This window comes from Desmodus rotundus, chromosome 4, assembly GCF_022682495.2.
Source record: "Desmodus rotundus isolate HL8 chromosome 4, HLdesRot8A.1, whole genome shotgun sequence".
NCBI lineage: Eukaryota > Metazoa > Chordata > Mammalia > Chiroptera > Phyllostomidae > Desmodus > Desmodus rotundus.
In genome coordinates, this window is record NC_071390.1 from 7,661,497 (window position 1) to 7,682,199 (window position 20,703).

Below are 20,703 nucleotides of genomic sequence, written 5' to 3' on the forward strand. Positions count from 1 at the left end.
TTTCAAGAAGACAGAACAACGTTAAACGCTACGAAGCAAACCACAATAATTAAAATCCCGTTAGCGCACGGGAAAGGGGCCTTTGGTGCACCTCAGTGCACTAAAAGCAATCCCAAGACCACCTGACGGCCGCTGGCTGCCGGCAGAGGTTAAATCTTGTTTGGCATCCTCTAAACAAAGAGAGTACGTTTTTTGAATGCATGATACTATGAGTGTCACTGACAGCATGGGTGACATTTACTCATTCAGCAAACTTGCCTGTGCACAGAGATACAAGGGTGTAGTATGAATGGTGGAAGGGGGGAAACGCCCTGCTGGACAGCAGTGACCCCGACGGGAGGTCCCTGCGCTCACAGGGCTTATAACCAGCTGAGTGGGTGGCCAGTAAACAGAGATGCTAATGAGCAACGCACAGCATGACTTCTAAGTACAATCAGTGCTACCGAAAAAATAAAACGAGGAAATGTGATCACGCAACAGGGTGGGGCAGGAGGAACGGAAAAGCATGTTCTACAAAGGTTTCTCCAGCAAGAGACAGGAGAGCACGGATAACACAGAGAACGAGCTGGATCAGGTGCTGCATGCGAGGAGGAATGCACGTTGGTACCACCTTTCTAGGGGCAATTTGGAAAGTAGAGGGGAAAAAATGCTTTAACATAGAAATTCCTCATCCAAGTATTCAGCCTAAGTATTAAGTAATGCATGAGCCAGAATGTTCAACACAGTGTTGTCTACAACCACCAAAAACCGCCTATTAAAGTCCAACACCAGTGCGCTGATGGTATTAAACTATTTGCCTTCATTTATTGGACTGCACTGCAGCTATACGGGAGGAAAAACTTTTCCTCTACCCTTCTGAGTTCTCACCTGGGACCACTGTATCAGAAGACAGATTAACAAGAGAAAAAGAAACAGTGTATTAATGTGCATACCTCCTGTATACATGGAAGATACTTAAGACAAAGTGAATAATTCAAAGCTGTGGCTTAGAACTCCAATTCATATGTCACCCCCAGTAAAGAACAAGAATTTGTGCATAAATAACAGGACAAATGAAAAGAGTTGGGGGCTTCCAAGGGCAGCAAACTGTGGAAGGAAACTAATGATACACAAAGGCTAGTTGTAAAGTTTGTTATGTAGATCCCTCTGGAGCCACCTCCAGGCTGACGGATTCAATGTTGTCCCAGCATCCAACCTCTGTCCTTCCTGGTAGACAGAGGAGGAGGGACACTCTTGAAAATGTATGACCTGCTTTTAGGCAACTAGAGAGAAGGCAGGGAGCCTTTTCCGCAACTGCCTCTTCTCAATTTCCCTCAGCTCAAAATAATCTTTTATGCCAAAATGGCGTATTTGGGGGTAGCATCTTCTGTCACCCTCCGCAGCTTTAAAAAAAGCAAGTTGGGGAAAACGTTTTTTGGCATAGAAAGATGTTGAGGGTGCAATGCCAAGTGAAAAAGGCAGCCTACGAAATTTTATTTCGGATGGGGCATACTTTATGTGCAGAGCAATTATTATGTATTATGACGGGCGGGAAGGGGGATAGCATAAGAGAACGCAAACTGAAATGTTAGCTGTGGTTTTCTCTGATTTATAGAATCCCAAATAATTTCATTTTCTTTCAATGTTTCTCTGTCTTGCATAAGTTTCCTGCACCGAGCCCATATATTTTTCATGATTTGAAAAATCACTTATTTAAAAGAAAAGAAGAGAATACTAGCAAATACAATTTGGTTAAAAGCCGTCCTTGAGAAAGAGGAAATGCAGCCATAGGAAACAGCTCCCACCCTGGGGAGAGAGGCGAAGCAGCTGGCCACGGGGTCTACACCTGGGAACATGGACCTGACTTCACTGAAGACCCCATGCAAGAAGGCTGTGGGCACACATGGGACCCAAGGGGGATGGAGACCTTGCAAACCACACGGTGCGTCTGGACATTTCATCAAACACACACGGCCACATTCCCCCACGGTCACCTTCACCACCTCCCGGCTCTGTCCTACCCTGCACAGCCTCCCAATGACAGAACCCAATGTGGGCAGGCCAGGGGGTCACCCTTCCCTTCCTGGGGACCTGACAGAGTGGCAAACCCACAGGGCATTTCCACAGAGCGCCTGGCATTTCCTTCATTGCCTTTCTCCCTGGGGATGAAAAGCTGCCTCCCTTGAGTGACCCATGCCTTCCCGCAACTTTTCTTCTGAGCTTCTCTGTCTGTCGGACGATCAAGCCTTGACCTGTCTTCCTGAGTGCCAGCCCAGAGACCCCGACTGGAAGAGCACCTTCCTGGGACAGGCAGAAGTGCGCTCTGAAGTCACCGCATTGCAGCTCCCTCGTTCCCTCAGCATTTCCTGAGCATCTGTGATGTGCCAGGAACATGCCGGGGGACAGAGGGGATGGAAGGGACAGTGGTGAACACAGAAGCCAAGGGCTGCCCTCTCTAGAAGCTCATAGTCAAATGGGGCAAATGCTTTCACAACCCAAGGCCACAAAGAGAACTTACACCCAGACTTGCACCTGACACTGATCTGTACTTAGGACTTGCCTCTGTGCAGAGTGAAATGCAGCCCAGCTCCGTCCAGAGCGAGGCCTGCTTTCTGATTTCCCGTATGGGCTCACGATTTCCAGCACACCCAGCAGCAAACCCCAGGGTGACTTTCAAATCGCCTCAGAAACAAACACACACGCAAACAAACGGACACCGAGGACACTCCTTTCTGGAACACCATTGTCACAAACGGTCACAAAGTTCTTTTCCATTCTTCTTCTTTTGCAAACTTGAAATAATTGAATTTCATCCAAAAATTGTTTGACACACCTTTAGACTCTCTGAGCGGAAAAACAAAACCCTCCGGCAATACTCCTAAGGGCTGACACAGCAGCGGGGAGACTTTAGAGCACAGTTTTCCTGGATTAACTCAAAGGAGATGGCTCACATTCCAGAGGGACGTGAAACCGGGATCCACACTTCCGGCATCGAGTGCACAGATAATTAATCAAGCTTCATCCGAGGCTCCTTCCTCAGGCTTCCCGAAGGCAGGCTCTGGGTTCCAACAATGCCTGCTGTCATCAGAGAGAGGTTCCACTAGTCCAAGAAACAACAATGACGGTGGCCGAAAACAGAGCATTCTTAGAAACAGTGGCTCTTGGGGATAGGACAAGGCCAGGGTGAAAAGGGGGCCATCGGGAAAAGGGTATAAAAGAGGACGTTTTGCTCTGAAGGCAGGATGAAGAGAAAAATAGGGAAATTTTTAGATGAGCAGCAATGAATGTGAAAATAATAACTTCCATCTGCGGCGTTCACCCCTGACAGGTTCCAGTAGGCACTATACTTATCCCCACTTTGCAGATTCATAAACTGAGGAACCCACGCAGAGGAGGAGGCAGAATTTGATGCCAGGCAGTCTGTTCAGATCCTGGGATCCTCAATGCTAGTCTTGACCACGTATGACTATGAGTTTGTTATGACCGAGGAGCACGGTGGGCAGGGGGCTGGCGTGTGGGTGGCTCAGGAAAGTTATCCCCCCACCCAACTGCAACCACAGAGCGATGGGAACAGAGATATCAGAGCCAGGCAGGCCTGGGCTCCAATTCTACCTCCGGCTGGAAGTAAATGACCAGGGATAGACGGATCATTCACTGCCCTCCCTGCACTTCCGTCTCCCCACCGGTGAAGTGAGGCAGTGACACCACAGTGCTGTTGTGAGGACTCAGTGAGCTCGCTGCTCACAAAGCGCAAGTGCCTCACCTGGCGCAGAGGAAGCGCTCAGAGAGAGAGGTTGCTCTAATTCCTGGAAATGAGCTGGAGAGCCAACAGCAAGGTCTACAGGGAGGAGGGCCCAGCCGACCCCAGGCCAAGGTTCTCCCACTCTGGGCAATGCCATTCTGCCCACGCAAGCCCCAACTCCACTGCACCCCCATAACTCCTGGCAAGTCCTCCTGCACTGGCCACTCCCTGTGCCACAAAGACTGGCCTGGCTGCAACCTGATCTCCAAGGACCCTGCTGTCCATCAGCAACATGATCTTGGCCAGGGAGACAGGCCTGTGGCATCGTGCATCCCCACATCCCCCCGGCCCAGCACAGGCTCTGGCACCAGGGGACACGGTCAACGCACAGCTGAGGCTGCAGGCGTGAAGGAAAGGACAGGATTCTGCCACTCACTTCTGCTCCCAGGACAGGGGAACAGAACCCAAGAAAGCAGCATGCCAGCTGCAGGGATTCAGCCCAAAATGCCAGTGTTCTCAGCGTGATGGGCAGTGCCCTCCCGGGGTTGAAGCTGGTCTGTGTGGGAAGAAACACCTCCCTGAACTTTCGGTCTCATCCCTTTTCCTGCTACTTAAAACCAGGTCCACAGGAACCCTCACGTCACAGAGGTCGTGTGGACGCGAGGACACCACCTGGAGGGCTGGCATGCATGTCACCTCATGTTCTCTGGGAATGCAGACAGCCCGCAGAAGTGTGGTAAGTACACAGGAGGGAACAGTCAGGGTTCCCTGTGCCAGCTTTACTGAGATGTAAGGGCCATTGTATATGTTTATGGAGTACAGCCTGTTAGTTTGATGCACTTACATAATGCAAAATGGTTACCACCATAGCGTTGGCTAATACCTCCGTCATGTCACATAACGACCGTTTCTTGTGATGAGAACACTTAAGATTTACTCTCTTAGCAGCTTTCCAATACACTCTACAGCATCATTACTTACAGTCACCATGCCGCAGGTTAGATGCAGGAACTTACTCATCTTAGAACTGGAAGTGGTAGGGAAAATGGGGAGATGCTGGCCAAAGAACTTTCTTTGGAGAAAGAGTTTGTTTTGCTAGAAAGCGGCAATCCTGACTTGATGACTCACAGAGGCCATTGAGATCCAAATGACCCCGGGGCAGAGGGGAGGACAGGGGAAGGACCAGCTCCATGTGCAGAGCCTATGCCCTGTTAGGCACAGAGGAAGTCACATGCAACAGCAGCCTGGGGGGCCAAGGGAGGAGGGACTGAGGTTCTTGGCTCAGCTCTGGCCCCAAGCAACAAGAGGATTCAAGCAACATCTTATGTTTAAAAAAAAAAAGAAGGTAAAGAGGAAGATGAAAGAGGAGGAAGAGCGTGGAGGAGGGAGGGGAAGGAGGGGGAGGGAGGGGGAGGAGGAGGAGGAGGAAGAGCACGGAGGAGGAGGGAGGTGCCCGGAGGCTGGCCTGAGTCAGACATCAGGCACAATACAAGTCACTCAGTGACGCCTCTGGCACAGCATCAGCTTTCCACTTGCTCCCTGTCATCCCTGTCATGTCCAGGTATCCCTGAGGTTGTCAGTGCCATTTAATTATCAGAAAGCCTCTCTACCAGCCTCTTCTCTGCCCACGCCCTGCACAAATCTGATGTAAAATGTACCAACACATAAAACATACAACACGCGATTTAAAATTTCCACCGAAAGCACTTTCACGCCACCTACTAACAGTGGGACACTGGGCGTGCTCTTCACCCTCTCTAAGCCTTGATTTCTCATCCAGAAATACAAATTATACATTTCCTAACCCAAGAGTCGCTGGAAGAGTTAAGGAACTAATTGCCTTAGCACACTCTCTGGCATATGGTAGTGCTCAACAAATATTACTTATTAGCATTATTATCATCGTCAGCATCGCCATCATTACAGTCATCTTCCTCCTCCTCCTCATCATCATCTGTGGAGCCAAACAACCCCAGTGTTCTACTTTTAGCAAACAATAAAAGAATCTTTTACATAAAAAAAAGCAAAGCACCTCTGTTTTATGGGGCTTTTTATAAGTAAAGTATTCATAATTTAAAATGTCTTCATTACATGGCTGAAGACCTTTCCATTGGTCCATAAGGCTGATTAAAGCACAATACATCGAGGAACAAGGATTTCCACCTAAAAAAGGATAAATGTGGGACTTCCGTGTGACTCTGTCATCGGTGTTATACACTGTATCATGTACCATCAGTATTCTCTTCAGGGATGATTGTGTTCATACCAGATATCACAGAGAGCAGATGCTAGGAGACAGAGTTTGAAGTAGAAACTTCTCCAAGTTAGACTTTCTACTGAAACCTCAGCAGAAAGGGCCAAACCTCAGGGGTAAAGAACACATCCCAGGACTAAGGAACACACTCTAGGATCAAAGGAAAAACCAATACAGACACACCCAAACAGAGCCTGGAACCAGGGATCTACAGATTAGGGAGACCCAGCAGCAAAAGAACTGCAGGCAAGAACAAAACTCAACACTCAGCAGAGGACAAGTACAACCCAGAATCTGTACAATGCATGGTGCACAATGCCCCATACACAACGAAATACTACTAGACACACAACGAATGGGAGCCACAAGCAACAGAAAAAAACAAAACAGAATCACGGATCACCCCGTGTTGGAATTGGCAGAAAAGCACTCTATTATAAATACAATAAAGAAAAATGGAATACTAACAGCTACTTGATTAATCTAAGATGGAAAAGGAGGAACAAAAATAACACATGGGACAAATAGAAAACAAATAACGAAGTGGCGAACTTGTCAACTTTAAAAATGAAGCAGCCAGTTATTTTACCAGCAAGAATGAGTGTACTCAGGAATAGCAGAGGAATTACAATTCGCGACATGCAAACTATGGCAAATGACGGGTAAGTGGGAAGAAAAAAGGAGGAGAGTGTTATTTTTCAGAGAAAAGGGAGGAAATTGGGAGCAGCAGTTATGAACAACACTCCATTGGAGGAAAGTGAGAGTTCAGAGTTGCAGCAGCTCCTCATTGGCTGTGTGCGGTGGTTTCTCATTGGCTGTGCTATTGCTAGGCAAGGAGAAACTCTTCTTCCTCCAGCAGGGGATTGTGAAGTAAGCTTCTTCCTGCCCAAATTTTAAAGTAAGCTTCCATGGGGTGTACCTGCATGACTATATACCCCTTCCAGAGCCTCCCAACTCCACTTTGAATGAGGTTTTGCTGTATCATTTTCACAGTCTTAAACTCAACCATGTCAATAATTGATTAACTGTAAATGACTTAACCAGTCCAATTAAATGGCAGCAATTAGTCAGACTGGATAAGATTAAAAGATAAAACTAAATGCTGTTTATAAGAAACATAAATTAAACATAAAAATACAGATAAGCTGAAAATAAAAAGATGGAAAATATATTCCATGCAAACATTAATCTCAAGAAAGATACTGTAGCTACATATCAATATTAGATAAAGTAGACTTCAAGGTAAGGATTATGAACACAAAGAATGAAACCTTAATGATGACGGCAGTTGCGTCAGAAGGAGACAAAATTTAAGAGCACTAACTGGAAACAGAGACAGAGGAATTTTTTACTTCCAAATCCTCACTAAAGGAAATAAAGGAGAATAACAAAACAAATTTTTTTGAACTATTCAGTTAAACAAAAAAGAAAAAAATACTAAAGTGAAGCACCACAAAAAGAAAACAGCATGAGTTGGCAGAAATGAGACAAAATATTATTTCCAAAACAAGTGAATGCTTTAATTACCCTAGCTTGACAGAGGTGGCATGTATCTTCACATTAAAAATTACAAATTACAAATTAAAAAGAGTGAGAATATAGAGGATTTGAATAGCACAGCAGCTGACTTGCTTTAATATATTAGAGCTTTGTAGCCACTAAACAAACTATTCATTATGTTCAAACTATGTAAATTTACCAAAAAAAAAAAAATAAGTGACTGTGGCCACACAGAAAATCATAAATTACAAAACACAGAAATCACGCAAGCCGTAGTCTCTGATCTCAGTCCAGTGAAACCACATTAACAGTCCCATTATCCCCACATCTCAGGTGAGAGAACTGATGCCCAGAGACATGAAGCAACCTACCCAAGTTCATGGGGCTGGCAGATGGCAGGGCAGCAGCCTGCACCCCGGCACCCTGGCTCTGGGGCCGCAGCTGTAACCACTGAACTGAGCTCCTCCCCAGGGAGACGGGGCTGTTCCCCCTCAGATATCTAACTGTGCTCAAAGCTCCAATCATTGACATGCTACACTGCACTGGCCATTTGTTCCATGTGTCCACACCCCCAGTAAAATTCCACCCTTTGTACCGGGGATGGGACATGACTGACAGATCTCCGGGGGCGGGGGGTGGGGGGGACTGGAAGAGACTAGCCAAAGAACATACATGCATGATGTATAGCCCAGGGACACAGGCAACAATGTGGTAAGGGTGGGTGTCTGGGAGAAGGGGGCAAATGGGGAGGAGGAATAAGGGAAATCTGTAATAGTGGCAACAATAAAAAGTAAATAAATTGTCCTAGAGTATTTTAAAAACATGTTGTACTGAGCTACCACGGGGCAAACCGATCATCAGAACAGAATTCACTAGCAACGCCACGGACACATGAAAGTTTGTATCCGTTAACGATTTCACTGAGAAAACGACGTCTCTTTCAATAACTGACAAACCACGTGCAAGAAAAATTGTAAATCCTCGCCCTCACTCGGTAAATTAAAAATATTTCTTATAATTAAAGAATTAAAATTAAAGAACAGTGTAAAATACTAGACAATATGGAAAAATATTTCTATTTTAGATGAGAAAGGACTTTCTAAATGGACAGAAACTCTGAAACCATAAAAGATGGATAGATTTAACTACATAAAAATTAAAACGTGCATAACAGTAGAAACTGCAAAGAAACATAAAAGTCAACCACAGACATGGGGAAAATACGTACAATAATAAAAAATTAATGTCTTTAAGGCAGAAAGCACTCTCACAATGGTGAGATAAATTCAAAGATCCAATAAAAGCATGAATGAAAGGCAACAGATATTTCATTTAAAAATACAAGTCACCAATACACGAGTGAAATGATGCGAATGTTACATTCCCTCCCGCAGTATAAATATAAAATAAACATTAATGACATCCAGCACTGGCAGGGATGCTGCAAAACAGACACCTTCACACTGTTGGTGGCATCTAAGTCCGGCCCTTTAGGTGGACAATTTGGCAGTGTTCATCAGAGTTTGAAATACATGTGGCCTTTGACCAAGAAACTTCCTGGGCATACATTTATCACAACAATACTTTAACAGGTGCACTCCAATGCATGCAAAACTGCAATAGTGTTTGTTATAGCGCAAAAGGAAAACACCCTAAAATTCCACGAATGAGTTAATACAATGGAATACCATACAGCCAGTTTTAAGTTTAAAAAATGTTAAACTATAAATAAAATGTGTTCCCAGTTTCTTTTTTATTATATAGAAATGTGTGTTTAAAAGTTTAAAAAGTGAACAGAATAGAATTCGCAGAAAGAGGTATGAATTCAGAGAGCCTTACACTTTTTGTGTTGTTTTAATTTTTACAACTATTTCATAATGTTAAAAAAATTTTAAGTGAGGGATCACACATTCCTTCCCATTATGTGCACTTTTGTGTAAATCATTCTAATATTTGCTCAAACCGGGCATATTTCAGATAGCTGTCTGAAATATATTTTTGTATAGCGATCTTTCACTATCACATCATAAAATTTTACTACGGTTCTTCATGACTTTCAAAATGATTACCTTAATAGCTATATAACATTCTCTTTGTATCCATATAATTTATCAATCTATTCTTCAAAGGTTGACCGCTGGAGTTTTCATTTACTTTATTTTTATTTGACACATGTATGTGCTTCGCTTTGTACAGAACACAGCGACGAACATCTTTATGCAGGAAGGTGTTTGCATCTGTTACGTTAACGCCTTGACACGTTTCTTCCAACAAACCTAAGTCACAGGGCGGGAATCGTCTTGCACACCACAGCCCTGCAAGGGGCTCATGCCCACGTGTAATTCCAACCGCAGCATCGGCCCACATCTGCTCCACCACAGTCTTGCACGTTCTGGGGGCGCATCCTCCATTTTGATTTTTCTTTAAATATTCCAGGTGATATAAAATACAGAGAGGCTGATTCTTGGCACAGGCTCATCTCAGATATTTGTAAAGCAACCACAGAGAATCACTCAGTGCCCCTGTCTGAGGATGCTTTGTTCTTTTCTGCCCCCAACAGGAAACATCTATATGGATTTTTCTGATTATGAATGAAAGTAATAAATTTTACTGTAGAAGAGTGTCGACCATAAATAGTGTAAAGAAAAAGCAAATATTACAAAATTCCATCGGCTTGAAAATCCACCATTAAGATTTTTTTGTGCATCTCTTCATTGACATTTTTGTTACAGAAACAGACCCAAGTTCATTCTATCATTTACCGGAGCACCTTGAAGTGGCACTGCGCACACCGCTGCAACTTGCTCCGTATCCCTTAACCACAGGCACGGGCATCTTCACAACCCCCTCCCCCCCACCCCCGTAGCTAAGTTTAATGGCTGCATATTCTTTACACTGTAGCACATACCAAGCTCGTGCTAATCCACATCCAGTGTTATTCTGTTGTTTTCAGATGCATTTCTGCATTTCTATGGAAATCACAGATTTAGAAGTGCATCAGTTATTCATACTTTTGTGAGTTCCCGCTGCCCATTTCCTACTGCACAGCTCTTCTCCGTCCTTATTGATTGCTAAGAGCTCTCTGTATACGAGGAGCACTAGCTCCTCACTCAGTAAATCAGGGCAACAGTACCACCTCCGGGGGGTTGCAGATTCCATCACGTAAGGTGTGCCAAGTACCTAGCACAAAGCTGTGTCCTTTCCTGCCTCTGCCTCCCTCCCTCCCTCCCTCCCCCCAAGGTGGAGATACAGGTCAGTTAAAAGATACCTACACATATACACACATGCCCCCCTTTCTCTTCCCGGTGTTGGACAATTATTCAGAATGCCTCCCCCAAGCTCCCTAATTCCTAGTTCGAGGATCAGCTCTCCTGCAGGACTGAGAGCTGCCCCCTTCTAACTACATTGTGATATCAGGAATCTTTCAAGTGACCTGTATCTCCACCCCTCACAGGAGAGAAGGCAGATGGGGGAAGGAATGGAGATTGGCTTTAACACACACCACGTGCCAGCTGCGTACCAGGCACCCGTCACACACAACGTCGCTTCCTCTCCACCGCCTCCCTGGACGTGATACGTGACACAGACCAAGAAGCTTATATAAACTACAAGACTGAGGCACGTCTGTATAACCAGCGGTCAGGATTTCTCTCCAAAGCCCAGGAGTGGACTGCCCTCCTTAAAGTGGGCATCCGGCTCCGGGCTTCCTTGTGCCACTCACCAGGACCACCACGTGCTTGAGGTAGCCGGTCGAGACTGGAGCAGCACACAGGCAAGCTCTCGTTCAGAATAAGCCCGGACAGCAAGAAGAAGCCCAATCCTTCTGTAAAAACCTCAGATAAATGACCCAGCATTTCCACTCCTAAGGGTAGACCCACAGAAATTCCAAATATTATACCTTCACCAAAACCAACAGCATGATGCTTAACAGCCAAAGACAATAAATAACCCAGATACCCATAAAAGAGTAAAACAAACAGGGGTACAGGCAGGCAATGAAATGGTTACAACAATGAAAATTAACTGCAACTACACACCACCTGGGTGAATTGCACAAACATGCAGGACAAAAAAAAAAAAGTCACACCACACAGCCCACACTGCACAAGTCCTTTCACCCAGAGTTCAAAACCAGTGTTAGAAGTCAGGGCGGCGGGGACCCTCGGGGCGGTGGGCAGGGTGGGGCGGGTGAGGGCTGCTCCGGGCGGCCGTACAATTATGAATCATGTACTTTTCTGTGTGCCTGTGATTTTTAGGTTGAATTCAATGAAATTCCCATTTTTTTAAGGTCAAAACAGTCAAAGAGCAGTGATTTCATGTGGCTTAAATTAATATTTCAATAAAAACGCATTTTTAAAACCATCTGGTAAAGGAGAAAGAAATGTCCAGCATTTGTTGGCAGACAGTACTTTTCTGAAAACCAACCCAAAAGCTCCTCTTCAGCTTCCGGCCCTGTTCCTTGCCCCTTTCTCCTTGGTGGAGACAGAAGCACCACCAGTCCCTCCCCTCTGTGGGACAATTCTTCACTGTCACTTATGGAAAGACTATGATGAAGCTGGTCCTTCCACAGTCCCAGTTGGTCTCCACCGCTCGCCCATTCCGGGTATCTTCCCCCCTGCCACACTCCCCCCCACACACACACCCTCCTTTGTGCCTTTAGCTGAGTGATGAAGACACACAGCCAGTCACGTCCTGCCTGAACGCACCTCCTTGCTGTGAGCCAATTCATCCACGGGACCCCAGGACTGTATCTCTTAAAGAAGGATTATTACTAAGATGACTTTCATATTTGTAAAAAAAGACCATCATAAAAAATAGAGGCACGGAGATTTTATGAGCCTTGTGTGAGTCATAAAAGGCATAATCTTTATAAGTAATTGCGATAACGTTACCCACAGGTTATGAAACTAATGGTCCCCTTTCTCAGTGTTATCAGCATTTATCTCCCCGTGGGAACACCTGATCGTGTCTCAGAATTCGGGGTACAGCGGACTCATTTTACAGTGGCAAATAATACTTCAAACAGAAGGATGCGCCACTTCTGAGAGGACAAGGCGGAAGGCTTCCCAGGAGGGGGAAGCACTTGGCCCACTCGCTGCAGCACCCATCGGCCGGGGGGCAGAGAGGGTGCCGATAAAAAGAACTGGTGCCCGGGGCTCCTCACAGCACCCTGTACGGGGACAGTGCTGACCTTACGCATTATCTAGTGCACTTACGCTGACGGCTCTCCTGACTCTACGTCCTGGAATCGCTACAGCAAATGGCCAGCGATTTCGGTCATCATTGAGACAGCGCAGGGCTGAGACCACCCCCACATCAGGCGGCAAGCCACGCACGCTGCTACATGGGGGCTCAGCTCACTGAATGGACTCAGGGCAAGTGACATGCCTTACTGTAGGGGCTGAGAGAAATCAGCTAAAATATGTTTAAAGGAGTTTATTATTTCATAGAAATCCTATAGGGATCATCTTATAGTAAGAATATCATTAGCTATCTCTGGCATTTCTCTTTGCTATACATTGTGAATTCATCTTAATAAAAAAGGTAACAGTAACAACAGTGCAACTTGTGCAGCACGCACCGTGAGCTGAGCTCTCTCTCGGGGACACTCGCAGGCCTTGCCTGTGTGGGCACTGTGAGGACTGGCACTGAACACATGGGGGGACTTAGGGACTTAGGCTGGAGAAATACTTTCTGCAAGGCTCACACAGCCAGTGACAGGCAAAACCAGGCCTCAAGCCCCAGGGGCAAAGGCCCCGGTCGTGACCACGCTGCACACCGCCATTCTGAGACCACGCGTGTACGTGCCAGGGATTCCCAAGAGTCGGGAGGACGGATCTTCCTGTCCCGTGCACCACAGGCACACCTGATCTAAGAAAACCCAATGAAGTAAGAATTATTCCCATTTCCCACATGGAAAAAAAACTGAGATTCAGAGATTTCAGGCAACTTGCTAGTTAGTGGCAGAGCCAAAACCCAGACCTACACCTGCCCAGCTCCCAAGCCCATGGCCATTCCTTCACTCCACCACTTGGCCCCAAACAACCCTTCACTTCTAGTGAGTGAGCAGAATCGCTGCAGGTGTATTCGTCAACAGGACGGACGCATGCCGCAGTGGCTAATCCACGCTAGACCGCCGCAAAGACGGCGGCTTTCCCCACCAAGTCCACTTCCAGCATCCTGATGCTCCAGGGCCGCTGTCCTGCTGCTTGTCATCTCAACACACAGCTTCATGCTTGCCACCTGCGGAGCACAATGACAGGCCACTATGGGGATCTGTGCTGCCTCAACTTGGAGGTGACATCTGTCATTCCACCCGCAATCCACGTGGCCCCACTGGTTTGGGACGGGTGGTCTCCTGTATGGCCAGAAAGGAGAGAAGGTCCAGAGGAGACCCTTGATCGCAAGAAGATACAGACTGCACGTCAGTGGTTCCCAAATGAGGCAGACAGAGGGCCCCCTGTTGAAAATGCAGGTTCCCAGGGCTCCAGTCCATGTGTTGGTTCAGGTAAGTGTGCGCTGGGCCCAGGAGATTGTGGCAGAGATGGCCAGCAGACCGCCCTGTGGGAAGCCTTGCTCCGGACGCACACGGAACACTCAGAGGTCTATAAAAACGACCATCGGGAAGGCAGGGCAAAGTGCTGACACTCCCAGGGCCCCGACCACGCTCGTGCCAGGCTGGGAATGCGAGGGAGGCAGGGAGGATCAAGACATAGACATAGCCCCCACTGCCCAACAGTGGACAGTCCTGAGCCAGAGAGGGGGGCAGGTGACCAACTGCACCTGGGGAGGAACAAAGCTCGGCTCCCAGACGGCACACAGGGCTGTGCACTGTCACTCACAAGAGTAAACGGGAACTACATGCCTAAGGGAGCCTTTGCTTTCCCCCGCGGGGTGGAGTCTGATCACGGTGCTTTTTGGTTTCACCCATCCCAGGCGCCCAGTCGAGCCTCGGAGGGACTGTCCCCACTTCCCAGCAGCACATGCGGACCGTCACATTCAGGCTCGCTTCCTGCGACTCCTACCATCCACCGCACCCCCGCAACGCACACTCTGTGCTGAGGCCACACCTTGCCACCTAACCCCCACCCAGAATGGGCATCCAGATCTCCAGGCCTTTGCCCCAGGGCACTCCGTCCAAGGGACTGTCCTTGGGCCAGGCCCTCTCTGCCTGTCACTTGGTGCTCAGCGCTCAGGGGAGATGTCAACTCTGAACAGCCTTCCCTGGTGCCTGTCTCCTCCCTCTCATCCCTAACTAATCCCTCCCTCTCAGTATAGTGAGCACTTGGCTCCAGCTACCACAACCGCCCCTGCCTGAGCCCTGGACGGGACTCTCAGGGGTAACAACAAAAGATCTGCTAGTTACTGTCAGTGTTCCAAAAGTCTACCTGAGAGCCAGTGCCCCCAAGCAAGTCACCTGGACCAGCTAAAGCACCAAGTTCCCCCGTGCCTATCTGGAACTACACCAACTAAAGTTTACCAATAGAGGGGAAGGAAAATAACCGCTACAAGGACAGACATCTACACGGTGCCAAATAAGCAGCTGCCAGCTGAATAAGTGATAAGAGAGAAATGTTTGGAGGCGAAACTTTCAAAGCTAGTGAGTGCACGGGGGAAAATAACAAACCGTGGCCCACCGTGTGCTGGCTCGTCCAGATTGAGCATCCTGGAGGCCCGCGGCCTCTCTTCTGCTCTGTCATCCCCAGCACCTGCCCAGGCCCCTCACACAGGAAGCACTCAGAGGAGGATGTTGGATTGATCGGAGGTGAGACGAACGCCATTTACCTGGACAACAGAGCATCCTGAGCAGACCCACAGCTCCTGGAGGGACATCCCAGAGAGGGAACCACCAGCAGCCACAGGGAGGCAGAGAGAGGAGAAGGGAGGGACCGAGGGACAGAGGCAAGGACCGAGAACCCCATGCTCCCAAGTGAAACAGACAGATCCCCTCCCCCCAAGTCAGCATTTCCGATCATCATCATCTTTCCAGGATCCCTTCTGCAGTGCTGCGATAAAGGGTTTTCCGCATTGACTGACCCTGGAGGGCGACGGTCGACAGCTGTAAGACACAGGGGGCTGCTGATAACTATTTAGGTTCTTATCAGCATGTGACTCCCTGCATTTTGCCCCTCGGGATCCAAAGAGCTAAGACTCCTCAAAACTGGTAACATGTCCTAATCCCATCGCCCTGAGGATGTAAGCCACGATGGCCACTCCCCCACACACGCTGTTGGCGTGTCATCCCAAGAGCCTGATTTTAGAACTGGAGTGACACCCTCTCCCACACTGTGCTCGCTCAACAAGGTGCGGTGCTGGCTTTAGCATCCGCAGAAATGCTCGCCGAATCTCTCCTGGAATGCTGGGTGGCCACGGGGTGGAGGAAGCCCTCTGCTCGGCCCCAGGTCCACACCAGACCCACAAGCTTTCATGGTGCTACATGCAGCCTTGACGCCACACACCGCACTTTGGTGTTTCCCAAACACTGCATTCCTCTAACCGATTCACGTCCTGTTCAGCTAAACTTTCTGTGCCAGCTCTGACGTGCATCCCTCATTCCTATGTTCTTCCCAGTGATTTGAAGTTTCTAGGCAGGACTGTCCAGAAGCCACTGAGCACCTCTGAGGCTATCTATGGGGGTGCCTGGAGAGCACCTTCTTAGGATCCTGAACCACCAAAATCTGGTCTACAAACCAAGAACCAGCTCCTCAATTAAGTGAGCCAGGGAACGCTTTCATCCCTCCTACCTGTGGGTGCCAAATGCATTTCACCAGCTACCTTACATGCTAGGGGAGCACGTGGCAGGGTTCCTGCCCTTGTGCAGAACACAGGTGGTCTGAGAACAGGTGCATCCACAGATGGCATTTCCCCAGTGGTACAAGTTTGCAAAGTAAGATATCCCCCGCTCATAAGATTATTCTCTTATCCTGGGATATACACAGGGTAGAAATCCCAAGCGGAACCAGATGAATGATCTCAGCTAGATTGGACCCAGCAGCGGAGAAGCTGATTCCGCTTTCCAAACCTACCCAGGTGAGGCCCTGTGGCTGAGATCACCATCTTCATGAGCAGAGCTGAGCACAAGCCACGGAACCTGGCCATCCGACCAGCGCAGGTGAAAGAATAAAACTTCCCCCAGAAGTCAGCCCCTGTCATCTCACCAGAGGAGCACCTGAGAACACAGAGGGCCACCTGTACCTGTGTGCTCTGAGCCTGTCCTTCTAGAAGCCGTCATCTGCCTGAGGATGACAGGTAGGCACGTTCCAGATTCCCACCTGGGGAGTCCCCCGCCCCATTCCAAAGCTGGTCTTTGGAGGCAAAGGGCCTACAAGCTGACATAGTGCTAATATTTCCCATTTCATACAAAACCAGAGAATCAGCCAAAAATGCCATCAATGCCCAAGTGTTTCCCTTTGGGAAGAGCAGATTCCCATTAAGTAATTAATACACAGGGGACGTTTGGAGAAAAGAACACAAACCAGCTGTCTGGTTTTTACATAACATGCTACCAGGACGCAAGAAGCACAGAAACAATAATTGTCAGAATTTCAAATCCACTGCCCAGGTCGTTACATCTTTGTAAACATCTCATAAATGTTTGAGGAAATCTGAAGGAAAATCTGAAAACAATATAAACATGATTGGACCCTTTCTTAATTTGAGAGTTCCCAGCAGCAATCAAACACGGCCGCCTTGGGGCTCACCTCAGCTTCCTTCGGCATCACTCACGGTCACCCAACAAAGGTCCAATTCTACGTGCCCTGAACACTTTATCATTTTTACCACGTAATAACTTAATGAGGCTTGGCCTCTCTGCCCACTGGAAACCCTCCCCCTCGGCCCACAGGGCAATCACCAGCTGTAACGTTTATTCCAACGGAGAAAAGTAGACTTGGAAGAGGGAAACGTGCTTCCCATTTTCCCAAATGTACCCAGACCCTCTGAAGTTCTGGTTCTTTGTTCCCACTGATAATAACACTAGTGTTTGATGAAGCAGGGATGAGGGGCTTGCCTGCATGTAGGGGAGCTCACAGCCCTTCCTGGTGGTGTCAATAAAGACTCTGGGTGAATTTCATCCCTGGAAGAAAACGTGCAAGAAAGGGCATTTCTTCCCACGGGTACACCTCCGGGGCTTCCCCGGGGAAGCAGTCACCTCGCAGCCTCCCGCCCGCAGTCAATGACTCTGGGTTCCGGGCACAGATCCAGACAGAAGCCTCCAGTTTGGGAAGCCTCTGTGGGCTTTTCAGTCAAACAAGCAAGCAGAAACAACCTGGCGAATCCAGAAAGTTCATGCAATTTTAGTATTTAAAATGTATCTGAAAACAGCCATGGTCAGAGGGGAGAGAGAACCCGACCGCACACGGAGGGCCAAGTGCAGCTGTGAGCGCCTGGGGGCCAGGAGGTCCAGGGGTCCGAGCTGATGTTTTGGGCTGGGGCCCACAGGCAAAGACCCGACAGCTCCCTGGGGCTGGCGCGGGGGGAGGGGGGGGGAGGGTAGGCAGTGGGTAGCGGGCCCTGGGCGCCGACATCTCTGAAAAAGCCTGTGCCAGAGCTGACCCTCCTTTTTCCAAGATCTCTGTTTTCGGGTACCGGACGTTCGGAGCCAGCAGGGGCATTTCGCGGCCGCCTCAGAAGGGCCGCCGCCCGCACACTAAGTGGACATGGACCGGGCACAGAGCTTTGGGTGTATGGAGCCCACACCCCGGGCTGCGGGCCCCCGACTTCCCGAGCCTCCGCAGCAACAGTTTTCCAGCCGGAGAAGTACTGCAAATGCCTCCTGGGAAAATGCTCACCAGGACCCAGGGCGCTAAAGGCAGGGACACGAAAGGACACCGAGCACGGTCCTGAGGACGGCGCGGGGCAATGGGAGGTGAGCCAGGAGCTAAGACTGCAGACGCCGTCTCAAAAACTCACACAGTAGAAACTTCCCGAGGGCTTGAGCGAGGCGCGCATCCGTGATGCGCGTCCGCTTCCAGCGGAGAGCCCCGAAGCTCAGGGCAAGTGCAGACCTGGAGAGAGGTGGAGGCGAGGGGACCCAGTCGGCGGCCGGATCCGCTCCCCGCCCGTTGGTGGTGGCGGGAGCCGGTCTCAGACACACTCGCGCAGCTACCTCGGCGCGGAGGTTTGCAGGGAGGAGACCAGGAGGGTCTCTTTTAGTCCCACAGGACAATCCCGGCACCGAGCTGAGCTGGGACCTGGAATCCAGGCCCCGGCGGGACGCGCTGGTGCGAACAAAGTTGGGGCGCAGAGACGCTCGGTGCGTGGGTCCCCCCGTCCGTGCGCCCCTGCCCGAGGCGCGCCACTACTTACACGAAGACGCCGAAGAGCAGGGCTCGGACCCCTATCTCAATGGCCAGCTCCCGCATGGTGCAGCTGGAGCAGGTCCCGCGTAGGCGGCCGGTGCTCTCCACGGCTCCCGCAGCTCAGCCGGTGCTGGCTCGCTAGACCGGGGCTGCGAGGGAGGCGCGCTCCAGGCCGCGGGCGGGGGTGGGAGGCGGGCGCCAGGAGGGGCGGGCGCGGTGGGGAGGGCTCAGCCCAAACCTCCCGCCTCGCCTCGTTCCCTGGGGCTTGAGGGCGATGGCGCCACTGTAGCTCACCCGATGCTCCCAGTCCCGCGTCCCCCTGCCTAGCGTGCGGAGCCCCTGGGACTCCCCGCTCCTGCGCGCCTAGCGCCGCCTGCGCGGCAGGGTTGGGGAAGCCCCGCCACCGCCCCTGCGCACTCCCCTGCTCCCCGCCAGTGGGCGGCCCCCAGGCAGCGCGCTCGCTGGGTCTTTGCCTGCAGCCCCACCGCGTCTCCTCGCTCTCTGGGCTCCCGCTGCCTGGCACACACACGCACGTGGGCAGGTAGTACAGGACACTTTAGGGATTCTCTGGCGCTCCAGGCAGCCCTGGCACCCGCTATTTGTGCTGAGCAGAGCTCCTCCCTTCTGTTTTCTGTCCCCTCTACATCCTTCCAACCGGATTTTTTCCCCCCTAGGAAGTTTCCCCTAAGCCACTCGCAGGCTTCATTTTGCCCTCCTGAAGAGACAACCAGGCGAGCTCTGGCCCAGAATGAAGGCAAAGGGGAGCCTGGCTACTCGCCATGTCACCAGCGCCAGGTGACCCCTAGGCACAGGGCGTGATAGTCTGGGTGCGCTCTCGCGTGCGCGCTCTCTCTCTCTCTCTCTCTCACACACACACACACACACACACACACACACACACACACACACAGAAGAATTTATAATTAAGGCAGGTCCCTCTTCTGGACAGAGAACCCGTGCTCCCCATGAAAGGAGTGGCGATGGCAGGACTGGATCACAAATCCCACAGAGCAGCCAGCCATTCCACGGGCTCGGAGGTGGCTGGCTCCAGCAGCTGTCCAGCTTTGGACATGTACCAAATCATAGAACCTTCCAGAAGTGCAGCTTTGCTGCCCCAGCTGACAAAAGAATGGACAAAGGAGTGACTCAGTAAAGGCAGGTTCGATAAAGCAATCCAGCCACAGCACCCAGGTGCCCAGCTTGGCAACCCCGGCGGGCCTTCATGACTCCCGTGGAGTGTGACGTGTTCTCCGGGGAAGGAAGCATGGACAGGAGGTTCCAGCAGTCTCCCGAGACACTCTAGCACAAGGCACCAAATAAACACATTTGCCCCTTGCCTGACCATAATGGGCGCTGTCGCCATAAACTGTGAGACCGAGGTTTGAAAAGTCACTGCAGAACGTGACGCTCGAATTTAAGTGCCGCTCCCCACCCTGTGCTTTGGCGATTGCACACGTCTTCAGAGTTCCGCTTCGTGAGCATGGCTTGTATTTCACGTGGAGCTTCTGGGCACGTCACGGAAATCGCCATCATCCCTCCACAGTCATGCCTCCACCGTGGGATTTTTTAAAAATCCCCGAACAATATTGTTCAGTATGATGACCCTGTAGTGACCAGACTTTGGCTGTTTTCAAAAGCCAAGGCCATCTTTGGCGAACACAACTTTGCAACAATTTCTTACCACCTCGTTTCCAGAGGATATGCTTTGTATCTCGTTGGCACCTACCTAGATGCTCAAAGAGTATGACCTGGCAACAGGCGGTCACATGGGGCCCTTACCTGCAGGGACCCACACATGCAGGCTTTCCGGGGTTACCTGCTGCTGTGAACTTGCCGAGATGCTGAAACCGCCAACCATCCAAGAGGAATTCAGAAGAGGTCATCGAGTTCAACCTGGTACATCAGGATCTTCCATGATGGTCTCAGTG

At 49.8% G+C, this 20,703-nt stretch overlaps 1 protein-coding gene across 3 annotated transcripts in view; it reads right to left on the bottom strand.

The window, feature by feature from the left end:
• Positions 1 to 19,014, bottom strand: part of PLPP4 (phospholipid phosphatase 4) — a 99,454-nt gene extending 80,440 nt beyond the window's left edge. For 2 of the 3 annotated variants that reach the window (XM_045191568.3, XM_071221355.1), the window contains exon 1: positions 18,783 to 18,918. In XM_045191568.3, the coding sequence (XP_045047503.2) occupies positions 18,783 to 18,838 (56 nt within the window). In that variant the 5' untranslated portion in view covers positions 18,839 to 18,918. Of the gene's footprint in view, positions 1 to 18,782 lie in introns of all 3 variants that reach the window. The other variant, XM_045191567.2, reaches the window with a different exon arrangement.
• Positions 19,015 to 20,703: the final 1,689 nt, after the last annotated feature.